Source organism: Natrix helvetica (genome assembly GCF_964273705.1).
Source record: "Natrix helvetica genome assembly, chromosome: 1".
Lineage (NCBI taxonomy): Eukaryota > Metazoa > Chordata > Lepidosauria > Squamata > Natricidae > Natrix > Natrix helvetica.
This window is the reverse complement of record NC_138548.1, coordinates 16,582,869-16,602,467: the sequence shown is the minus strand read 5'-3', so window position 1 is coordinate 16,602,467 and position 19,599 is coordinate 16,582,869. Positions and strand designations below refer to the sequence as shown.

At 46.8% G+C, this 19,599-nt stretch overlaps 1 protein-coding gene across 7 annotated transcripts in view; it reads left to right on the top strand.

Annotated features, from left to right (window-relative positions):
* The window catches only part of TCF3 (transcription factor 3), a 129,787-nt gene extending 111,423 nt beyond the window's left edge, over nt 1-18,364 (top strand). For 4 of the 7 annotated variants that reach the window (XM_081938416.1, XM_081938415.1, XM_081938414.1 and 1 more), the window contains 6 exons: nt 1,271-1,462; nt 2,960-3,089; nt 4,262-4,424; nt 5,577-5,815; nt 15,455-15,599; nt 17,989-18,364. In XM_081938416.1, coding sequence (XP_081794542.1) covers nt 1,271-1,462; nt 2,960-3,089; nt 4,262-4,424; nt 5,577-5,815; nt 15,455-15,597 — 867 coding nt within the window. In that variant the 3' untranslated portion in view covers nt 15,598-15,599; nt 17,989-18,364. Of the gene's footprint in view, nt 1-1,270; nt 1,463-2,959; nt 3,090-4,261; nt 4,425-5,576; nt 5,816-14,532; nt 14,760-15,454; nt 15,600-17,988 lie in introns of all 7 variants that reach the window. The other 3 variants (XM_081938419.1, XM_081938418.1, XM_081938417.1) reach the window with 3 other exon arrangements.
* The last annotated feature ends 1,235 nt before the right edge of the window (nt 18,365-19,599 follow it).

Sequence of the window (19,599 nt, the reverse complement as noted above, 5' to 3'; positions counted from 1 at the left end):
GCTTTGAGGGTTTGTAACAACAGTCAGGTAAAGCATTCCAAGCATTGACCACTCTGTGTGCTGAAGTTGTATTTTCTGCCATCGAGTTTGGAGCGGTTTACCTTGAGTTTGGGTCGATGTTTGCCTGTGTATTATTGTGGTTGAAGCTGAAGAAGTCGTTGACAGGTAGGACGTTGTAGCAGACAACTTTGTGTACTATGTTTACGTCAGACCGCAGGCGGCGCAGTTCCAGATTGTTCCAAGCCAGAATTTCGAGTGGCATAAGGGATTCTATTTAATAACTTCGTTACTTAATACTGAATTTTCCACTCCCCATTCTGGTCATAAATCGAGGACTATCTATAGATTCCTAGCAGATAGCAGTAGAAATAGCAACCTTGGTACAAGCATACTTTTGAGGGTCCACCAGCCTATTCTGTATTGCTTGATAATATCCCTAAGGAGCGACTTTCTTTTTAGCCTTGGTTTTTCTGCCTGAAAAATCGGCCTAGCAATGGCCTACCTCAGCGATGGCGAACCTTTTTTGGCTCGCGTGCCATAAGTGGGCGGAGCGCAGGTGGGTCATGTGTGGGCGTGCCGCACCCATAATGCAATGCGCGATCCCCAGTGTGTATGAAAACACTACAGGCACTCCCCCTCCCATTTTTACATGCCTTTTTCGCCCTCCCCAGGCTCCAGAGGCTTCATAGGAGCCAGGGGAGGGCGAAAACAGCCTCCTCCGCCCTTCAGGGACCGTCCGGAGGCTTCCCTGACGCCTTCGGAGCGCTCAAAACGACCCTCCGAGCAAACCGGAAGTCACTTCCGGTTTGCTTGGAGGATTGTTTTGAGCGCTCCGAAGGCTTCAGGGACTGTCTGGAGGCTTTCCTGACGCCTCCGGAGGGCCTCCAGGGGGGCAAGGGAGGCTGTTTTCGCCCTCCCCAGGCTCCTATAAAGCCTCTGGAGCCTGGGGAGGGCGAAAAATGGCTTTAAAAAAGAGTGAACTCAGCTGGCCAGCGCGCACATGCGTGCTGGCCAGCTGACAGGGCAGCGCCTCACGTGCCCTGACAAATGGCTCCGTGTGCCACCTGTGGCACGCGTGCCATAGGTTCGCCATCACTGGCCTACCTGATCAGGAACGTACAGAAAGCCCCGTGTCCAATCTTCAGATGTTGTCTGTGTTTTTAACTTGGTGCTTGGTTTGGTGCCTGAATCTCGACTCTCGGCAGGCACCTCCCCAGTGGTTGCGGTAGACCCTTGTTTCACATCCTTCCCCTCTTTTCCGTCCTTCAAGCAAAACAAAATGGAAGACCACTTGGACGAAGCCATCCATGTGCTGAGGAGCCATGCAGTGGGCCAGACCAACCACAGGGACATTCACGACTTGTTGGCATCGGCTTCTGCGCACAGCACTTCTGTGGGCAGCCTTAGCCAGTCTTTCTCCCCGGCTTCTGTCTTGCCAATTGCTAGTCGGCATACGAACTTGGTAAGCTAGGAATTAATGGGGAGGGAGGGGGGGGTTGTTGTTTTAGACATGCTTTACTGTTCAAAACTTGTATGGCTTCTCCTTTCAAGAAGCTCCTTAAAAGGTCTATTTGCATAACTTGACTATTAATCCACCTGATCCAGGAATTTTGGTCCACGGTTCCTAGAATCCATTGACTTTAGACCAGGGGTCGGCAACCTTAAACACTGAAAGACCTGCAAAGGTCCTAACCGGAAGCCCCCGTTCAATTCTGGAGCTGACCAGTATTCTGGTTCCCCCACCATAGAGTCTTCTCCTAGCGCAGCGTCCTTTTTCCTCCACCTGTCCTAACCGAAAGCCCTGTCCATTGTGGAGCCAACCGGCGACAGTCAGCCCCGCAGCAGAGGGATGAAAGAACCACATGCGGCCCCAGAGCTGCTGTGTTGCTGACCCCTGCTTTAGACATACAGCTGTAGGTTGGTGAGACTTCCTTGGTCCAAAGCATCAGGAGAGCAGGAGTTCTCCATGACTAATCTATCTTAGTATAACTAGCAAACAAAATGGGTTTTTCAACCACCTTTTCCTTGTAGATGCTGGAGATTGGGGCTAGTCTCTTGTGTCCTCCGCTGAACTGTGAGCTATCCATGTTAAAAATGCTTCTTGAAGGCTGTGTAACGTTCTTCATGTTCAAAAGTCCTACCATACTTAGGCCCTTTCATTGTGGGCAGGGACTTTGTTGTCAAGAGACAGAAAAGAGAACATTCTATGACACTCCTGCTTAGCATTATGTTCAAACCTGGATTGTTTGATTAACAACCAGTACTTAAAACAATCCTGGCATATTATTAAACCTGATGACCATTTGCTCCTGAGGCATTGGCTGTGGTTAACGAATGAAAACTGAGGCTTTAAAAGAGGGACTGATACGCCCCCTTTCGAAATTTCTACACTCGCTCATTAGCACTGCCTAAGGCAGTGTGTCAGTGTTTCAAATCTCATGCAGAATTAAACCAGAGTCCAAGGCAGAGCTATCCTTTAAAGTTCCAATTTAATAAGACAGACATGTTGGCAACGAACTGTGGAATCCCAAATCTGAAAACTTCCTGGGATTCCACCCAGTTTAAAGTTCATGATCTTATCCCCACACCCATAAATCCATCACATGGTCCAATCTTCTTCCACGCTGGCATCTCCACCCAGTTGGTTCCGGTCAGGTGCAGAGGTGCGGAGACAAAAGATGACCTTGGGCTTCTAGAAAGGAATGACAACAACACATTCCACAATTCTACTCCTTTCTATTCCCCCTCCCAATTACTACACTAATGAAACAGGATAATGAAATAATAGAGAGTGTGGCAGGCCAAAGATCCTAAAATGGAATATAACTGCAGGCCTGAGACATTGTTTCTCAACCTTGGGGGCTTTAAAATGTGTGGGCTCTTCAACTCCCAGAATTCTCCAGTTCAGCATGACTGACATATTGGCCTCTCTGGACCTTGTCGCTGTTCTTTTTGGCAGGTGGGGGCAGGTCACCCTGAAGACGGCCTCTCGAACAATCCTGGTCTTCTCCACAACCATGTTGCTCTCCCTGCCCAGACCAGCTCGCTTCCTGACCTCAGCAGAGGACAGTCTTCAGATGCCTTTAGCGGTAAGGCTGAGTTGCACAATTCGAATGCTGAACCTCAAAGACACCCCCCACCCCCCTGGCTGGTGCAAGGTAGGGTGCCAGGCCAATGAGATATTGGCCTCTTGCAAAATTCTCCATGAAACTAATCCTCCCTCTTTGTTCTGGCTGTCAGAACTGAAGAAGTTTCTTGAATGAGAAGCAAAATGTCTTCAACTAAAGAGCTTTCAACCGACCCCACCCACCCCCCCGCCCTCCCTTTGGGATCTCTCTCTTCGTATGAACTCAGAATCAAGAATTATTTCATTAATTATTATTTTAGATGTTTTATTTTTAGATTTTTAAAAAATTATTATGTTTATAAATAACACTAGGCCAGGGGTGTCCAAACTTGGGAACTTTAAGACTTGTGGACTTCAACTCCCAGAATTCCCCAGCCAGCATGGCTGGCTGGGGAATTCTGGGAGTTGAAGTCCACAAGTCTTAAAATTCCCAAGTTTGGACACCTCTGTACTAGGCAGTAAACATACATATTTATTCCTCCTATTTTCCCCACAACAACAACCATATATGGTGAGTTGGGCTGAGAGAGACTCCAAAGTCACCCAGTGGCTTCCATGCTTAAGGAGGGACTAGAACTCACAGTCTCCTGGTGATTGGCCCAGCTGGCTTTCATGCCTAAGGCGGGACTAGAACTCACAGTCTCCTGGTGATTGGCCCAGCTGGCTTCCATGCCTAAGGTGGGACTAGAACTCACAGTCTCCTGGTGATTGGCCCTACTGGCTTTCATGCCTAAGGCGGGACTAGAACTCTCAGTCTCCTGGTGATTGGCCCTACCGGCTTTCATGCCTAAGGTGGGACTAGAACTCACAGTCTCCTGGTGATTGGCCCAGCTGGCTTTCATGCCTAAGGCGGGACTAGAACTCACAGTCTCCTGGTGATTAGCCCAGCCAGCTTGCATGTTTAAAGCAGGACTAGAATTCACAGTCTCCTGGTGATTGGCCCAAAGTCACCCAGCCGGCTTTCATACCTAAGGCGGGACTAGAACCCCCAGCTTTCTGGTTTATAATCTGATGCCTTAAGTACAATTATGCTGAAGATTTCAACTTACGTCAAGTTGTAGGTGAGGGTGATTTGTCCTACGTTTCTCACTTTATCCTTGGGTCAACCTTCTATTTGGTTTGGTCCCATTGCAGGCTTGACTGGGGGCCTGGGAAGGGCCAGCGTCTCATCTGGCACCAGTGAGATCAAGCGGGAGGACAAGGAGGACGACGAAAACACATCAGTGGCTGACAATTCAGAGGAGGAGAAAAAGGAACTGAAGTCATCTCGGACCAGAACAAGGTGCTCACTGAACAGGTCTCAACTTTCCTCTGTGTCCCTTTGGAGCAGTGTTTCTCAAACTTGGCGACTTTAAGTCCTGTGGACTTCAATTTCCAGAATTCCCCAGCCAGCTATGCTGGCTGGGGGATTCTGGGAGTTGAAGTCCACAGGACTTAAAGTCGCCAGGTTTGAGAAACACTGCTTTGGAGGCTAACAGGGCAGGGCAAAATCCTGACCCCGTAAAGAAAGCCTAAGGCAAAACAGCCTCCCCCAAAATCTTCCAGTCTTGGGGAGAATCCCCCCCCCACCGTTTTGAAACCTCTAGGAAACTACTACAAATATTAATGGGCCCAAGTCCTTCGCAAGAGTGGGGCAGGTGGTCCGGTTGGAGAAATGGACCAGGAAGGGCCTCCCATCTAGTTTTTTATTCATTTTATTTAGCAAATTTAGTAGCCTTCCATCTCCCCCACGGAGGAGGGATTTTTGAGTCAGGCAATTCCTTTGGTTGGCTAATTGAAAGAAGCTAAAATATATTGGTGTCCCCCCCCCAAATTAATTTATTTAAATTATTTATTAATTTTATTCGGAGCATGCATTTTTTTCAAATTTTGCTACTTTTCCCTGAGAAATGGCGGAGAAGCAGAGCCGTCCTATTTGACTTCGTAGCTTTTGGTCCTATTTATCTCCCCTGATCCTTTGTCGTTTCTCCCCCCTCCCCCACCTCCCCGAGCTCCCTCCCCTCCCGCCATTTCCCTGTGAAGGTCCTAAGTAGAGGAGAAAGGCATGGCTTAGTTCCTTGAGCCTCTCGTTTACCTCACGCAAATGTAAAATGTGCTCTAGGACAGTCGACCCAAATTTTATTTAGCGAATACGACTCCATTCAGAAGATTGGGGGAGGGGGAGGGGGGCCCTGTCAGGCATGCATGTAGTCAATATTGACCAGAGATGACAAAATAGATTGTCTACTTTTCCTTTTCAAATATCGTTTAAAAACAAAACGCCGTTGTGATATGTTCGTTTTCTGTCGTGTGTGCATGTAGGAGTGCGCACACGCGTGTATTATATGTATTACAGTTTTCATATTTTTATTTTATTTTTTTTGTGAACATATTCCGGTGCCGAGGTGTGCACACACGAAAAATGTCCCCCTCCCCTTCTCCTTGTTTCATTCTTATTTCAAATTATCAGTCAAGATGAGGATGAGGAGGACGACCTTCTTCCCCCAGAGCAAAAAGCCGAGCGAGAGAAAGAGAGGCGGGTGGCCAATAACGCTCGGGAGCGCCTGAGGGTCCGCGACATCAACGAGGCCTTTAAAGAGCTTGGGCGCATGTGCCAGCTACACCTTAACAGCGAAAAACCACAGACCAAACTGCTAATCCTACATCAGGCTGTGTCGGTTATTCTGAATCTGGAACAACAAGTTAGAGGTCAGTGGAGGCTTCCGATGTGGTGACGTTTCGGAACGGCATGGGGCTGTCTGTCTGATCCTTTCAACCTTGCCCCCCCCCCCGGCCCACCGTGGTGGGCAGACCTGCCCGACGCTCTCCATCCTGCTGACGTTTTCCTGCATCCTTTTTTTTTTTTTTAATGACAGTGCCTTAAGTTTGGTTTTGTGTTTTTACTTCTCTGTTCCATTTTGTTTTTTGGTTTTTGTTTTGCATCCCCTGTAATTCCCTGTGTTGCATTTGAAAATGAGAAAAGAAGCTGCACTTTCTGCATGCCAGCCAACCTCGTGTCTGTGCGGGGACTCTGCTTCTCTCTCCCTCCTTCCCTTCTCTGCTACTTAGCGCTGCAGAGGGCAGCCCACCTGGGACCTCAGCGCTTTGTTGCTAAATAATGGGGAAAGGGCAGCGTCTGCAAAGATCAAGGTTGCGCCTACTGAGGAGGAGTTTGCGGCAAACCCGTGTACACCCTATCCTTCGTATCAATTGGAACCCCCTTTCCCGCCCCAGCCTCCTAGAACATATTCGTACACGCCTCTTAAGTACAGATAGACCTCGACTTACAAACATTCGTTTAGCGACCATTACAATGGCCCCGAGGAAAGCGTCTTATGACCATGTTTCACATTTACAACTGTTGCAGCATCCCCATGGTCAGGTGACCGGAATTCAGACGTTTGGCCACGGGCCTGTACTTACGACAGTCGCAATGTCCCGGGGTCATGTGGTCCCTTTTTGCGACCTTTGGACAAGCAAAATCATTGGGGAAGCCAGATTCATTTAACGACTGCCGTCATTCCCTTAACAAGCGTACCAAGGAAAGTCATAAAACGGGGCAAAATTCACTGAATAAAGGTATCCCTTAGTCACATAAATTGTGGGCCCAACGGTGGTTGTAAGTCGAGAGGGGTACCTGTATTAAAATGTAGATTTAGGGTTTGGGAAATCCTCAACGCTGAAAAGAAACGGTACCGTGTCTTCAAAGTTACTGCCTCTGCTTCTCCACTCAAGATCTTGTTTTGGTGGGACCAATTCTCGTCCTGGGAGGAAAATTCCCTGTGGAAAAAAAAATTACTGTAAATCCCTCTACCTAGAATAGTCTCAAGACACCTGTTGTGTAGTCCAGGGGCCTCCAACCTTGGCAACTCTAAGACTTGTGGACTTCAACTCCCAGAATTCCTCAGCCAGCTTTACTGAGGAATTCTGGGAGTTGAAGTCCACAAGTCTTAGAGTTGCCAAGATTGGAGGTCCGTGGTGTAGTCTGTGGTGTAACTCTTCAGGGTGTTTCTCTCTCTGCCCATCCCCAGGAATGACTGAATTTGGACCCCGAGTGACACCTTGACGAGAAGGTGTACAAGGAGAATAGGGAACATACACCTGAGAGACACATTTGTGTCTGAGCTTGTGGTAGTTTTAAGATCTGGTAGTTTTTAAGATCTTGGACCAGCAACCTGAAGCAGTGAAAGATGCTCAGTGGACCTGGGATGTTACTTACATCGAAATGTGTAAGGTTCTGACTTTGAAGGTCGTTTTCTGTCTATAACCCGAGTCTTCCAATCCCGCCGTGGTCCCAGAGGAGGGGTGAAATTCAGCAGGTTCTGACCGGTTCTGGAGAACCGGTAGCGGAAATTTTGAGTAGTTTGGAGAACCGGCAAATGCCACCTCTGGCTGGCCCCAGAGTGGGGAGGGAATGGGGATTTTGCTGTATCCTTCCCCTGCCATGCTCACCAAGTTATGCCCACAGAACTGGTAGTAAAAAAAAAATGAATTTCGCCACTGTCCCAGATCCCAACTTAAACCTCAGAGGTGATCCCTGCAAAGTAGTGGTGGGTTGCTCTTACCATCGCTACTGGTACGCTGCTCGTGGTCTGTTTGTGCACGCGCTGGACGTGCGCTGTGCATGCGCCTGAAGTGCGCTGCGCATGCTACCGCCCCTGTGACACTCAGCTGCTTGCCGGAGGTCACGTAGGCGCCGTACAGTGCGTGCATGCGCAGTTGTTCCAATTGCTTCAAAAACAGGTATGGAACGCGGGTGGGCCAAAAAGCCACCATACCAGTATGGTGGCTGTTGCTCCCGACTACTACCGGTACAACCGTACCGGCTGGAACCCACCACAGCTGCAAAGGTAGAATTCAAGGATCACAATTAGGATTCTTAGGGTGCAAAGTGTCCCAGAGGGAGGGGAGGAAGGAGAAATGGGGAAAGAAAATTTGAAACTGGGCTCTGCCTAGGGGAAAGACGGACTCCCGCCAAGGGTGGTTGTGCTCATTTTTCTTCTGGGAATGCTGCAAATGCTTGGCTGTGCATGTGAGCATCTAACCTCCCTTTCTTTGGAAACCCATCCTGTGGGGTTGCCTTGGCAGATTTGACTCTTTTCCTCAAGAGAGGCGGCTGTATTTACCATCGAGATCCACAGCCTGTTTTGTACTCCGCTGTCATGTTGCAATGCTGGAATTCATTTATGCTTTTCTCTCTCTCTCTCTCTCTCTCTCTCTCTCTCTCTCTCTCTCTCTCTCTCTCTCTTTCTCTTCACTTTTCATTTCCCTTTTTTTTGCCTGTCACATAACATGTATAACTTTTGATTTCCTTGTCCAACGTTTTCTCGTTCTTCTCCCACCTTCTCCCCCAATCCTTTTACCTGCTTTCCTACAGACAGTCCCCAGCCGTGACCTCTCGGTGGTTCCCACCCTCTACCTTGTACTTGCTGCTTGCTCAGAGAGAGAGAGAGAGGAAGAAAAACAGGAGTGGGGAGGTGGGTTGGCACAGAGAGCAAGAAAGGAACAATCTATGAGCGGAAGAGTTGGCGCGCGGTCCTCTCGTCTGGAGTTCATGCTCTTGGTTTTCGATTTCCAAAGAAATAAATAGCCTTTTACCTGAGGTAGAAGATAAGAGGGAACGCGGTGGCTCAGTGGCTAAGATGCTGAGCTTGTCGATCAGAAAAGTCAGCAGTTCGGCGGTTCAAATCCCTAGCGCCACGTAACAGAGTGAGCTCCTGTTACTTGTCCCAGCTTCTGCCAACCTAGCAGTTCGAAAGCAAGTAAAAATTGCAAGTAGAAAAGTAGGAACCTTTGGTGGGAAGGTAACAGTGTTCCGTGCGCCTTCGGCGTTTAGTCATGCCAGCCACATGACCATGGAGACGTCTTCGGACAGCACTGGCTCTTTGGCTTAGGAAGGGAGATGAGCACGGCCCCCTAGAGTCAGGAACAACTATATGCGAGGAGAATCTTTTCCTTTTCCTTTACAAATGAGCGAAGTTTTGCCTTGACTGGTGAGCAGTTGGCATTCCTACATTTAATCCCCCTAAAAAAAATAATATCCCAATTGAATATCTTTTGTGAGGTCCTTGCTTCTTTCTGAACTGGCTTATTTTCTTGCAGCTATTCCATTAACCAACTGGGTAACATTAGTGCTAGCACTTCCCTAGCACTGATGATGTTACCTAGTTGGGTACTGAAATGTCCACAAGAAAACAACCGAGCTCAGAGAACACCAAGGACCTCACAGTTCAACCCTGAACTACAAGTATTCTCTTCTGTGGATATTTTTGATCCCTTGGACACTTTTTTATCGGAGAGCTTAAGAAGAGACAGTATCCATCAGATGGGCTTCATACTTCTGAGAGTTAACATCTGTCATCCTAGAAAAGGCAGCCCATAACATTTTCTCCAGCAAGAACACAGGGAAGATTGAAGTGAAACACAGGCATCTACTTCTTATAGTACCTTGGTTGGGTTTCCCGCAGGGCTTACACTTCTCCCTTTCAATCCCACCAGTTACCAATTTATTCAAGAATGTATTATGTTGCTATCCTTTAGAGAGTGTGCTACTGTATTTTATAAAGGCCAAAACACTGTGGAATATCTAGCTGGTGTCAATCAGGCAGCACTACAACTGATATCTATTCTCAATACTCTGCTAAAATTTGCTTTGGGATAAGAGCAGGCCTGCACAGGATTATTATAGCACATGAACGGGCTGGATTCCTTCGGTGACAGGAACCACTGAGCCGAAGGGCTAAATGCAACCCCAAGGATCCTCTTGATACAGCTTCAATTTTGGTTGCTATAATCCTCAATTTATATTTCTTTCAATTCCTAGTTAGCTATTCCAGTTCCTTTTGGGTGTGGGCATGTAGGTTTAGTTTTAAACTGAATTGGACAATCCTTGAAATAATTATGAATTTAAAATGTGAGGTTGTCTTGGAAATGCGTCCTGTTGCATTTCATGAGGCTTGCTTCTAAGCGATAACGATAGCTCACACGCAGCGGCTTGGCTTCCACTTAACCATGGTTATTATGAGCAAAATAACAGCCAACTTGGTTAATTTCAAATTTGGTTACTTCTACTGTTGCTTAGTTTGTTGTGGCTAGAGTTTGCTTGGATAATTGGTAGTTCGGTGCATAGGGGTGTTAATTCCAAGAGGAATGGCTTTAATTCTATAACTCAGATAGGTAAATTGTGTCAATTGTGTGAAACCTTGCCTGAATTTTGAAGACATAAGGCACTTAAATGAGCCCTCCATTGTTAGCCGCCATTTTTAAAACCATGGGATCAAAAATCCGTTCTGGATTTAGGCTGAACTCCCAGACAAGATCATGGGAGAATCCAAACTGACCTTTGACAGTGAAGCTTACACCAAAGAGCCATTTTCAGAATGAAGTTTCCCAAGTAGTAAACGAATCAATGAAAAGATAAAGTAATTGAGAAGTTTGTTTTGGATGGTTCTGGAGATGAAAAATGAAGAGCTAACAACAGTTACTGGGACTGGATATTATTCTGGCTTGCCCTTTGCAGTTTAGGACAGTGTTTCTCAACCTTGGGCATTTTAAGAGGTCTGGACTTCAGCTCGTTAGTTGAAGTTGGTACAGACCTCTTAAAGTGGCTAAGATTGAGAAACGCTGGTTTAGGAGGTTGGAAATGAAGAGCACACTAAAATACATCTTACTTTGTCTTGCTAGTTGGATAAGAAAAGGGTTGCTTAATTCCAAGCTACGCAGGCCCTAGAATTGTGCCTTCACACACTCTTTCAGTAGGAAATCGTTTCCAGTGGAAAATGGTTGCCTCATTTCCTCAATTCCTTGGGGACATCCACTATGCCTTGTCACAAGAAGGCAATTATATCTACCTTTTCAAGGGTTTTTCTTCTTCTTTTTTGCTCTGGGGAAAAAGACTGTCCCGATATAAAAATAGCACTTGACAGGGTGTGATGGGAGGGAGAAGGATTTCCTAGGTTCAATCTGCCAAGAGTTTAAGGTGCTGCCAATGCTCATAATTATTTTAGACGGAATCAATTTTGATGCTGTGTTTGATTATACCTGGAAGCTACAGTATTTTGCCTGATTGGGTGGCTTGGGGGAAGATGGGAATGTTTCAGAGAAGCAAGCTCTTCTTTTTTTTAGATGGAGATCTTTCCAGAGCTGGTACAGGTAGTCCTTGAATTACAACCATCCTTTTAACAACTGTTCAAAGTTATGACAGTGCTGAAAAAAGCGATGTATGACCAGTTCTCACACTTACGACCATCACTGTGTCCCTACAGTCATGTGATCTAAATTTGGGCACCCGGCAACCGATATGAATTTACAACAGCTGTAGCATCCTAGGGGGGGTCATGTGGTCACCGTTTGCAACCTCTCCAGGGAGCTTCTGACAAGCAGAGTCAACGGGGGAACTTGGCTTCCCTGAGCAACTGTGCGATTCATTTCAGGAGTTGAGCGGTCATAAAATTGGACACGACTCATTTAACGAGGGGCTTTGCTTATTTCTGCTCCATAGACCCTTATTCGTGGCAAGTGTTAGGAAGCCAACTTTACAAAGCCAGTTGCCAGTTGTGGCTTCTATTTTCTCTTCTCAAATGGCCCTCTCCTTGCAAGAGAAGGAGTGGCAGAACCTGGGGATGGAATCACAAAAGGACTCAGACTAGAGCTGAGTGATGGCGAACCTTTTTGGTGCCGAGTGGCCAAAACGCGCCCCCCCCCTACGCATGTGCCCTGCCCCCCACGCATGACGTGCGTGTCCCCCGCGCATGCCAATTTTTGGCTTTCAGGTTGGTGCAGGAGGAGGCCTTCCAGGTCCAAAACAGGGCACGGGGAGGGGGCATGCACACGCGCACGAACCCTCAATATGCAATGCGAGCACCCCCCGCACATGCGTCCCCCGCATGCGCAGCAGAGACCTGGAGACCAGCTGGCCAGTGGGAGGCACGCACACATACACGGTGGAGCTGGGCTGGGGCGACTGCTGGCGTGCCCACAGAGAAGGCTCTGCGTGCCACAGGTTCGCCATCCCGGGCCTAGAGTCTCTTAGGTAGCCACAAATAGGTTAGGTCTAACCCCTCTTGAATTATGTTAACCTTTACCCGGCACCAAAATAGTGCTCTTAAGTTAGATTCCCGTGGATAGGCATGAGCAATAAATCACTTTAAATTAAAACGTCACCTGTTGCGGTATTCACTCCCCTCCCCTGCTGGTTCGCAAATATGAGCTCATGCGCCTTGTCCACGCATGCGCTGAGCCTTTCGCGCATGTGCTTTGGCTAAAAAAAGGGCCTAAATGGGACGGCATAGGGGCTCCCCCCCACAATTTCCACTACCAGTTCAGGCGAACCAGACCGAACCAGCAGAAAATACCACCTCTGCCTGTGCTCCTGGGTCTTTCCTGCCTGATATTTCCTTTCTCATTCTGCTTTCATGTCCATGTCAGCACAATGTTTTTTTCCCATTAACTGAAGAAACCAGGAATCGCTTAAGGCACTTCAACAAATAAACTTTAAGTCCCTAATGATGAGGTTCAGAGCTCAGCATTCACATTAGGCCACAGTACTGGAGTACCTTGACCGATCGAAGAGCATTTGAAAGAACATGGACCAGGTGTTTCTCTCTGATCCTTCCCACTGGTTAGAGCCGCTCAATAAAAGTTGAACAGGCTGCCCATTACGGTCCTGAGGTAGGAGATGACCAGGCTGAGCCCAAGGATGTGGTCAAACATCCCCTCCCCAAAAGAGACTTAGGTCCAGCCCTTCTTGAAGACCATTGACTCTTACCTGGTGCCAATTTACCTTGACTGTTAGTAGATCCGATTATTGCATATACCAGGGCTGTCCAAACTTGGGAACTTTAAGACTTGTGGACTTCAACTCCCAGAATTCCCCAGCCAGGATAGCTGGCTGGGGAATTCTGGGAGTTGAAGTCCACAAGTCTTAAAGTTCCCAAGTTTGGACACCCCTGGCATATACGTTGCACGGAATAAACGTGTGGTGCTTTTGAACTCTATCCTGGCTCCCGATTTCCTGCATCTGACACATAGCTGTAATGGTTATAATATGGATCGCTCACCTGACCAGCCTGTATTTATGACTTCATTGTGGAGGTGATCCAGCTGTTAAGCAAGCCAGTGGTTTGTTACGGGCATGGCTTTGCTGAGAACCAGCGTCGCAAGGTGCCGTTTTGGGGCAAAACCATCGTAGAACGCAGTCGTGTGACCACAAGACCTTGCGAATGGCTATAAATGCGGCCATGTTGCCGAGCACTCCAGGTTTGGTCACGTGACCGCAGAGTGGGCCTGACCGTTGGAACGTCAGATTTAGGTCGTAGGTTCCCCTTTTTCATCGATCAGCCGTAAGTCGAGGACTACCTGTGTGAGGGTCAAATTTCCGGAGGAGATATTGGATGGGCTGGGGCAACCTTTGTGCACTGTTTCTTGGTATGTATTTTTACAATACAATACAATAGTAGAGTTGAAAGGGACCTTGGAGGTCTTCTAGTCCAACCCCCTGCCTATTTTTATTTCTTTGAGGGCTCAGGGTGTTCAGGTTGGCATCACAGGCAGCTGTTTTTATTTTTGGTGATTGGGGGGGGAGTTATAACATCCTATGCTCTTTGTGCTTAAATATGCAACTGTGCTATTACAAAGCGCAATCTTGAGGGGGCTCCAGAAGCCATAAAATGGTATCGGGGCTCCAGATTTCACAGCTCGTTATTTTTAATGCTTAATTTGGATTTTACTTCCACCCCTTCCTTTCTAAAATAAAAAGTAGAGAGAAAGAGAGGCATTGGAAGTCTGATTTTTAATTCCCTAAGGCAGGGGTCTGCAAACTTGGCAGCTTTAAGACTTGTGGACTTCAAATCCCAGGGAGTTGAAGTCCACAAGTCTTAAAGCTGCCAAGTTTGCAGACTCCTGCCCTAAGGGGAAATAAAAACAAATGCACGGACAATACAGATTCCTAATATGTAAGGCTTAAATCTTTATTATAGCAGTGGAGAATCTGTTGTTCAACCAATCTTTGGGGGAGGGAGATGGAAGTTCCCACTTTGTTGCTGGGTGGCTTTGTTGCTCTCAAACCATGATTCTCTCAACTTGCAAAGGAGAGTCCTCACTTTAGCGTCGAGCATTTCATCTGATGAAGGAAGGGGTTGATTTGCACGTCAAAAATCTTCTGTGTCTTTAAATAGACCATCTAGGAAGTAAAGGGCAGAGGATCTTAACTTCTGGCCCAGAGTCCTTGGCAGCTTCTTATCTCTATGGCGCGATTCAAGGGTTTCCCTATGATCAATTGGCCTGGCCCTGTCTTGGCTTCTAGTGGCCTCCCGTGGACATTTTTCCACCACACCTTGGCACCGTCCCCCCCCCTCTCTCTCCCCCACCCCGATTCCCAAGTCACATTTTGCTCCCTGACTAACCCCTGTGGTGCTGTGTGAACCCAGCAGTACGGATGAGGCGCTATCCCTGGAGGACAAAGATCTGAGGGACCGGGAGAGGCGGATGGCCAATAATGCAAGGGAGAGGGTGCGCGTACGGGACATTAACGAGGCCTTTAAAGAGTTGGGACGCATGTGCCAGATGCACTTAAAAACTGACAAAGCACAGACCAAACTCATCATCCTTCAGCAAGCAGTACAAGTCATTCTAGGCTTGGAACAGCAAGTACGAGGTACGGCACTAGGGGGTGCCCCACCACCCTGAGGTCATTCTCTTGCATGGGTGGGAGGCTGTCTCTTTCCGGGATGTCCCCCCCACGTGCCCTTCTTCGCATGAGTGTCTTCTATGCCTTTCCCTTCCATCCTTTGCTCGGGGCGCTAAGCAGAGCGGTTTCAGTTGCAACGTCGTCTTCTTAGGTTTCGCTTTGCTTTATTGCTTTGTCGGCTGCACGTGGACCACCGTGGAAATGATCCTCAAAGGGCTGAGGATCATTCTGTGTCTAGAATGAAGGCTAAACAGCCCATGACTCTTCAGAGGTGGGAGTATGCAGAGTCTTAAGCATATCCCGTTGAACTTGCTATCCAGAGTAAGCGGTTGCCTGCTTAAAGACTGGCTGAGCACTAGGTGGCAGCAAAGCGTGAGAATTGTCTGGCTTCTCTTTGCTGCCATCTAGTGACCATCTGCCTCGATAGCAGTCAAAATCTAGTAGCGGCAGCCTTACTGCAGCTTCCCCAAACCCTGCTGTTTCCCTTGCTGGGATCCTTTCTCTCCCTTGAGCAGCATGTATGTTCAGCCTCTGTTTTTCTACTCTTTATGCTTCTTGGGGAGGACAGCAGAAAGACCTTGTTCATTGCAAGATATTTTACCCCCATCTAGGTTTTCTCCTCCTTCCCATGGCGCGTGTTTTTTTCTTCTCTTTTCTCCCAGAACGCAATCTGAACCCTAAAGCAGCTTGCTTGAAACGTCGTGAAGAGGAGAAAGTGTCTGGCGTGGTGGGTGATCCCCAGATGGCACTTTCGGCATCTCATGCAGGATTAGGAGATGGGCACAACCCCGTGGGACATATGTAAAGGTACTTTCTGCTGGGACTGGGATGGGGCTTTTTCAGAAAATGGAGTATGGAGCTTTATGAATGAATGAATCAATCAATCAATATTTATTTGCCACCCGTCTTGTTACAAGTGACTCTAAGTCATCCAGCTGGTTTTCATGCCTAAAGTGGGATTAGAATTCAGAGTCTCTTGGTGATTGGCCCAAAGTCACCCAGCCAGCTTTCATGCTTAAGGCGGGACTAGAATTCAGTCTCTTGGTGATTGGTCCAAAGTCACCCAGCCAGCTTTAATGCCTAAAATGGGACTAGAATTCAGAGTCTCTTGGTGATTGGCCCAAAGTCACCCAGCCAGCTTTCATGCCTAAGGCGGGACTGGAATTCAGAGTCTCTTGGTGATTGGCCTAAAGTCACCCAGCCAGCTTTCATGCCTAAAGTGGGACTAGAATTCAGAATATCTTGGTGATTGGCCCAAAGTCACCCAGCTGGCTTTTATGTCAGAAATGAGACTTCAATGCACATTCTCCTGCTTTATGGCCTGGTGCCTTAACCACTGTAGCAAACTCTCTCTCTTTTTAATTCCTAGAGAAGAACTCATGTTTTAATTTAATTTAATCCCATGTTTCCTAACCTTGGCACCTTTAAGATGCCTTTTCAAAAACTTCCCTACAGAAAAGCAGACTATAAATTTTCAAAGAGAAGTAAAGCTTTCCAATTGCTGTGAGGCAACTCGGGCTGAGTGGACCTGACAAGGTCATCCCGTGGACTTTGTGGTCCTGCTGGCTTAGATTTCTCCAGTTCCATCCTCCCTGGAGGAAAGCCTCTCTCTGTGGATTGAAATGATGTCCAAGAGCAGAAATTCCTGGTGTATTTTAGCCTCTTCTTCCTCCTCCCTCAATTAGGGATCAGGCCATGAGCAGCTGTACGTGAAAGGAATGCCCATATGCATTCCCCCAACTTATCTGAGGAACCATCGTACCCCAATGGGAGTGGCCTGCCTCACCCAGGCTGGCAGAGGAGGCATGCTATGGACCCCATAGGTCAAGGAATTCCGGCTGGCAGGGTCTAGGACAGTGATGGTTAACCTTTTCGGCACGGAGTGCTGAAATTGGAGCATGCGCGCACGCACTGGAACCCAGAACAGAGCAACTGTCCGGTGTGCAAACGTGCGATGGAACTTGGAAGATCAGCTGGCGACGATGTCCGTGCCCACAGAGAGAGGGCTCTGTGTGGCACCTCTGGCACCTGTGCCATAGGTTCGCCATCACAGACTTTGGGCCAATCACCAGGAGGCTGTGAGTTCTAGTCCCACCTTAGGCATGGAATCCGACTACGTGATTTTAAGCCAGTCACCCTCTCTCTCTCTCAGCCCAACAGACCTCGTAGGATTGTTGTCGTGGTGCAAATAAGAGGAGGGATGGGCATTTGTTGCCTTGAGTTATTTGTAAAAATAAAAAGGGACACAAATAAGTAAAACAAAAATAAATACATTACATATATAAATAAAAAACAGTCCATAAATAAATGGACTGTTGTAAGTTGAGGACTACTTACTACAGTCCATTTCGAAAGTTGCAACAGCCCTGAAAAAAGTGTGTTATGACCGTTTTTCACACTTATGACTGTTGCAGTATCCCCAACAGTCACAAAATTCGGATGCCTGGCAATTGACTCATATTTATGACGGTTGCAGTGTCCCAGGGTCATGTGATCCTTTCGTGACTTCCTTACAAGCAAAGTCAATGGGGAAGGCAGATTCCCTTAACAACCATGTTACTAACTTAACAGTTGCAGTGATTCACCTAAGAACTGTGGCAAGAAAGGTCATAAAATGGGACAAAATCCACTTGCCGTATTTTTCAGAATATAAGATGTACCTTTTTCCCTCAAAAAAAAAGGCTGAAAATCTGGGTGCGTCTTATACACTGACTACCGCATTCTTTGCCTTCTGAAACCCCGCCCCTTCACCAAAATGGCCATGCATAGCTTTTAGGAGGCTTTCAGAGACCTCCTGGGGGATGTGGGGGGGGGCAGAAATGAGTGAAAAACAGGCTGGTTTTTCTCATTTTTGCCCCCACCCCCACCCACCAGGAGCACTCTACAAGCCTCCTAAAGGCTATCTATGCCCTTTTTGGGGGGGGGGGGAAACGGGCCAATTTTTGCAAAAAACGGCTTGTTTTTGAGAGGTTTGCAGAGTGCAAAAACTTTTTTTAAAAAATTTGCCTCTTCAAAACCTGGGTGCGTCTTATACTCCGAAAAATACGGTAGCAGATGTTTCACTTAGGAACAAATAATTTGGGCTCCATTGTAGTCCTAATTCGAGGATTACCTGTAGCTGGTTCTGCTGTTTCTTAGAAAGAGATCTGTGCAGAACATCAAGCTTTCTATACCTTTTCCTCTGATTTCTTTACAGGTGATTTTTTCCCCCCCTTGACCTGGAAGCAGATGTCTGTAGGAAGAAGTGAGGACTGGATCATTTTCACACCCCTGCTGGGTGTCCACGCCAGAAACTGCAGTCTTGTTGAAATACTGACATGGCAATGGAAATTCAGTGTGCTCGAAGGAACTTTTATTTCCCTCCACCAGAAAGGAAAAAGCAACAACTTTATCCAAAAAACAAAACACAAAACACCCAACAGCAAAGATTGCCTTAACTGTATATTCTGGAACTATTAATGCATATCCTTCAGTGGGAGGTGGGGGGAGACTATAAGTGGCTTGTGTTCACAAAAGGCCAGCAGAAGAAATTGTGCCTATGCGTTTGTTTCTTTTTTTTTTCTTTTCTTTTTTTTTTAAAAAAAGAACATTAGTTACAATAATTTTTTAAATGTAGAACAAACATAGTAATGCCTTTTTTTTGTTTTTTAAAGCTTCTTTTGCATCTCTGTTTTGTAAGCAACAACAAAAAAAAATGTAAAAAGAGAGAGAGAGAGAAAGAGAGAAAAAGACTTGATGATTCCCCATGCCTTTTTCTGCTGCTGTTTCTATAGTTAATGTTGCATATTATTTTTTAAATAAGATCAACCAGAAATATTAAAAGTTTGTATTAAGAGACTGGATGTTTTTTAAAAAGAAAAACAAAAGAAAAACAAAAGAAGAGATTGGTACAAGAGAGATTTGCCTTTTGGCTCCGAGAAAGTTCATGCGCATTTAGCGAGCGGGTTAATAAAATCTTCCCTAAGGCTAGTAGCTTTTACAATTAAGAGAGAAAGAGAGGGAGGAGAAAATACTGATTATCACCTCAGTTCCTTTTTGTCGCTTGGAATATGGGAGGGTTGGAGGGGGAATGAATCCATCAGCTGCTAGTCTTTGTGTGTCGTCGTCGTGGTTTACGTCTTTCACCCAAAGGATGCAACCAGTTGCAATTCCTGGAAGCTTTCTGTTTGGTCAGGCCCTCTCCCATCATCCCTGCCACTCAAAGTATTTCCAATCCCTTCTAACAAAAGCATTAAAAAGACAAAGAATGACACACGGCATTCCTGAACGTTGGTTGGAAAACATGGCTTTTGAGTTGGGTGGCAGCCTCTGTATCGGGCGCAAAGAATCAGGACCGTACGTTAAGTCGCAATTCAGAAGGATTCCTTGCTCGAGCCTATACACAAGAATCTTGTTGACTAAAGTTCAGACCCGAAACCGGCACCAGATAAAGGGTCAACGGAATTTAAGAGTGGGGGGTGGACTTGGACTGTTTTTGGGAACGTAACCACTCTTGAGCTGATGATACATTTAACTCTGCCCCCTCTAGCCCTGCCTAGGAAATGGAAAACCACTTGCCTTTTTTAAAAAGCACCGGTGCAAACTGACATGGAACAAAAAGAAGCGAAAGATCCTAACAATCAGAACAAAGATCTCGTGGGAGAAAAGGAACAAGAAAGCCTCACCCAGCAAAAAATAAATAAATGGATATGTGTATTTATATCCATTTATATACTTATTTATATCCATTTATATAGCGCCAGAGAGAGAGAGAGAGTGGCGTCCAGAGTCCAAGTCGCTGTTGTGAAACAAAAGCACACACCAAAGA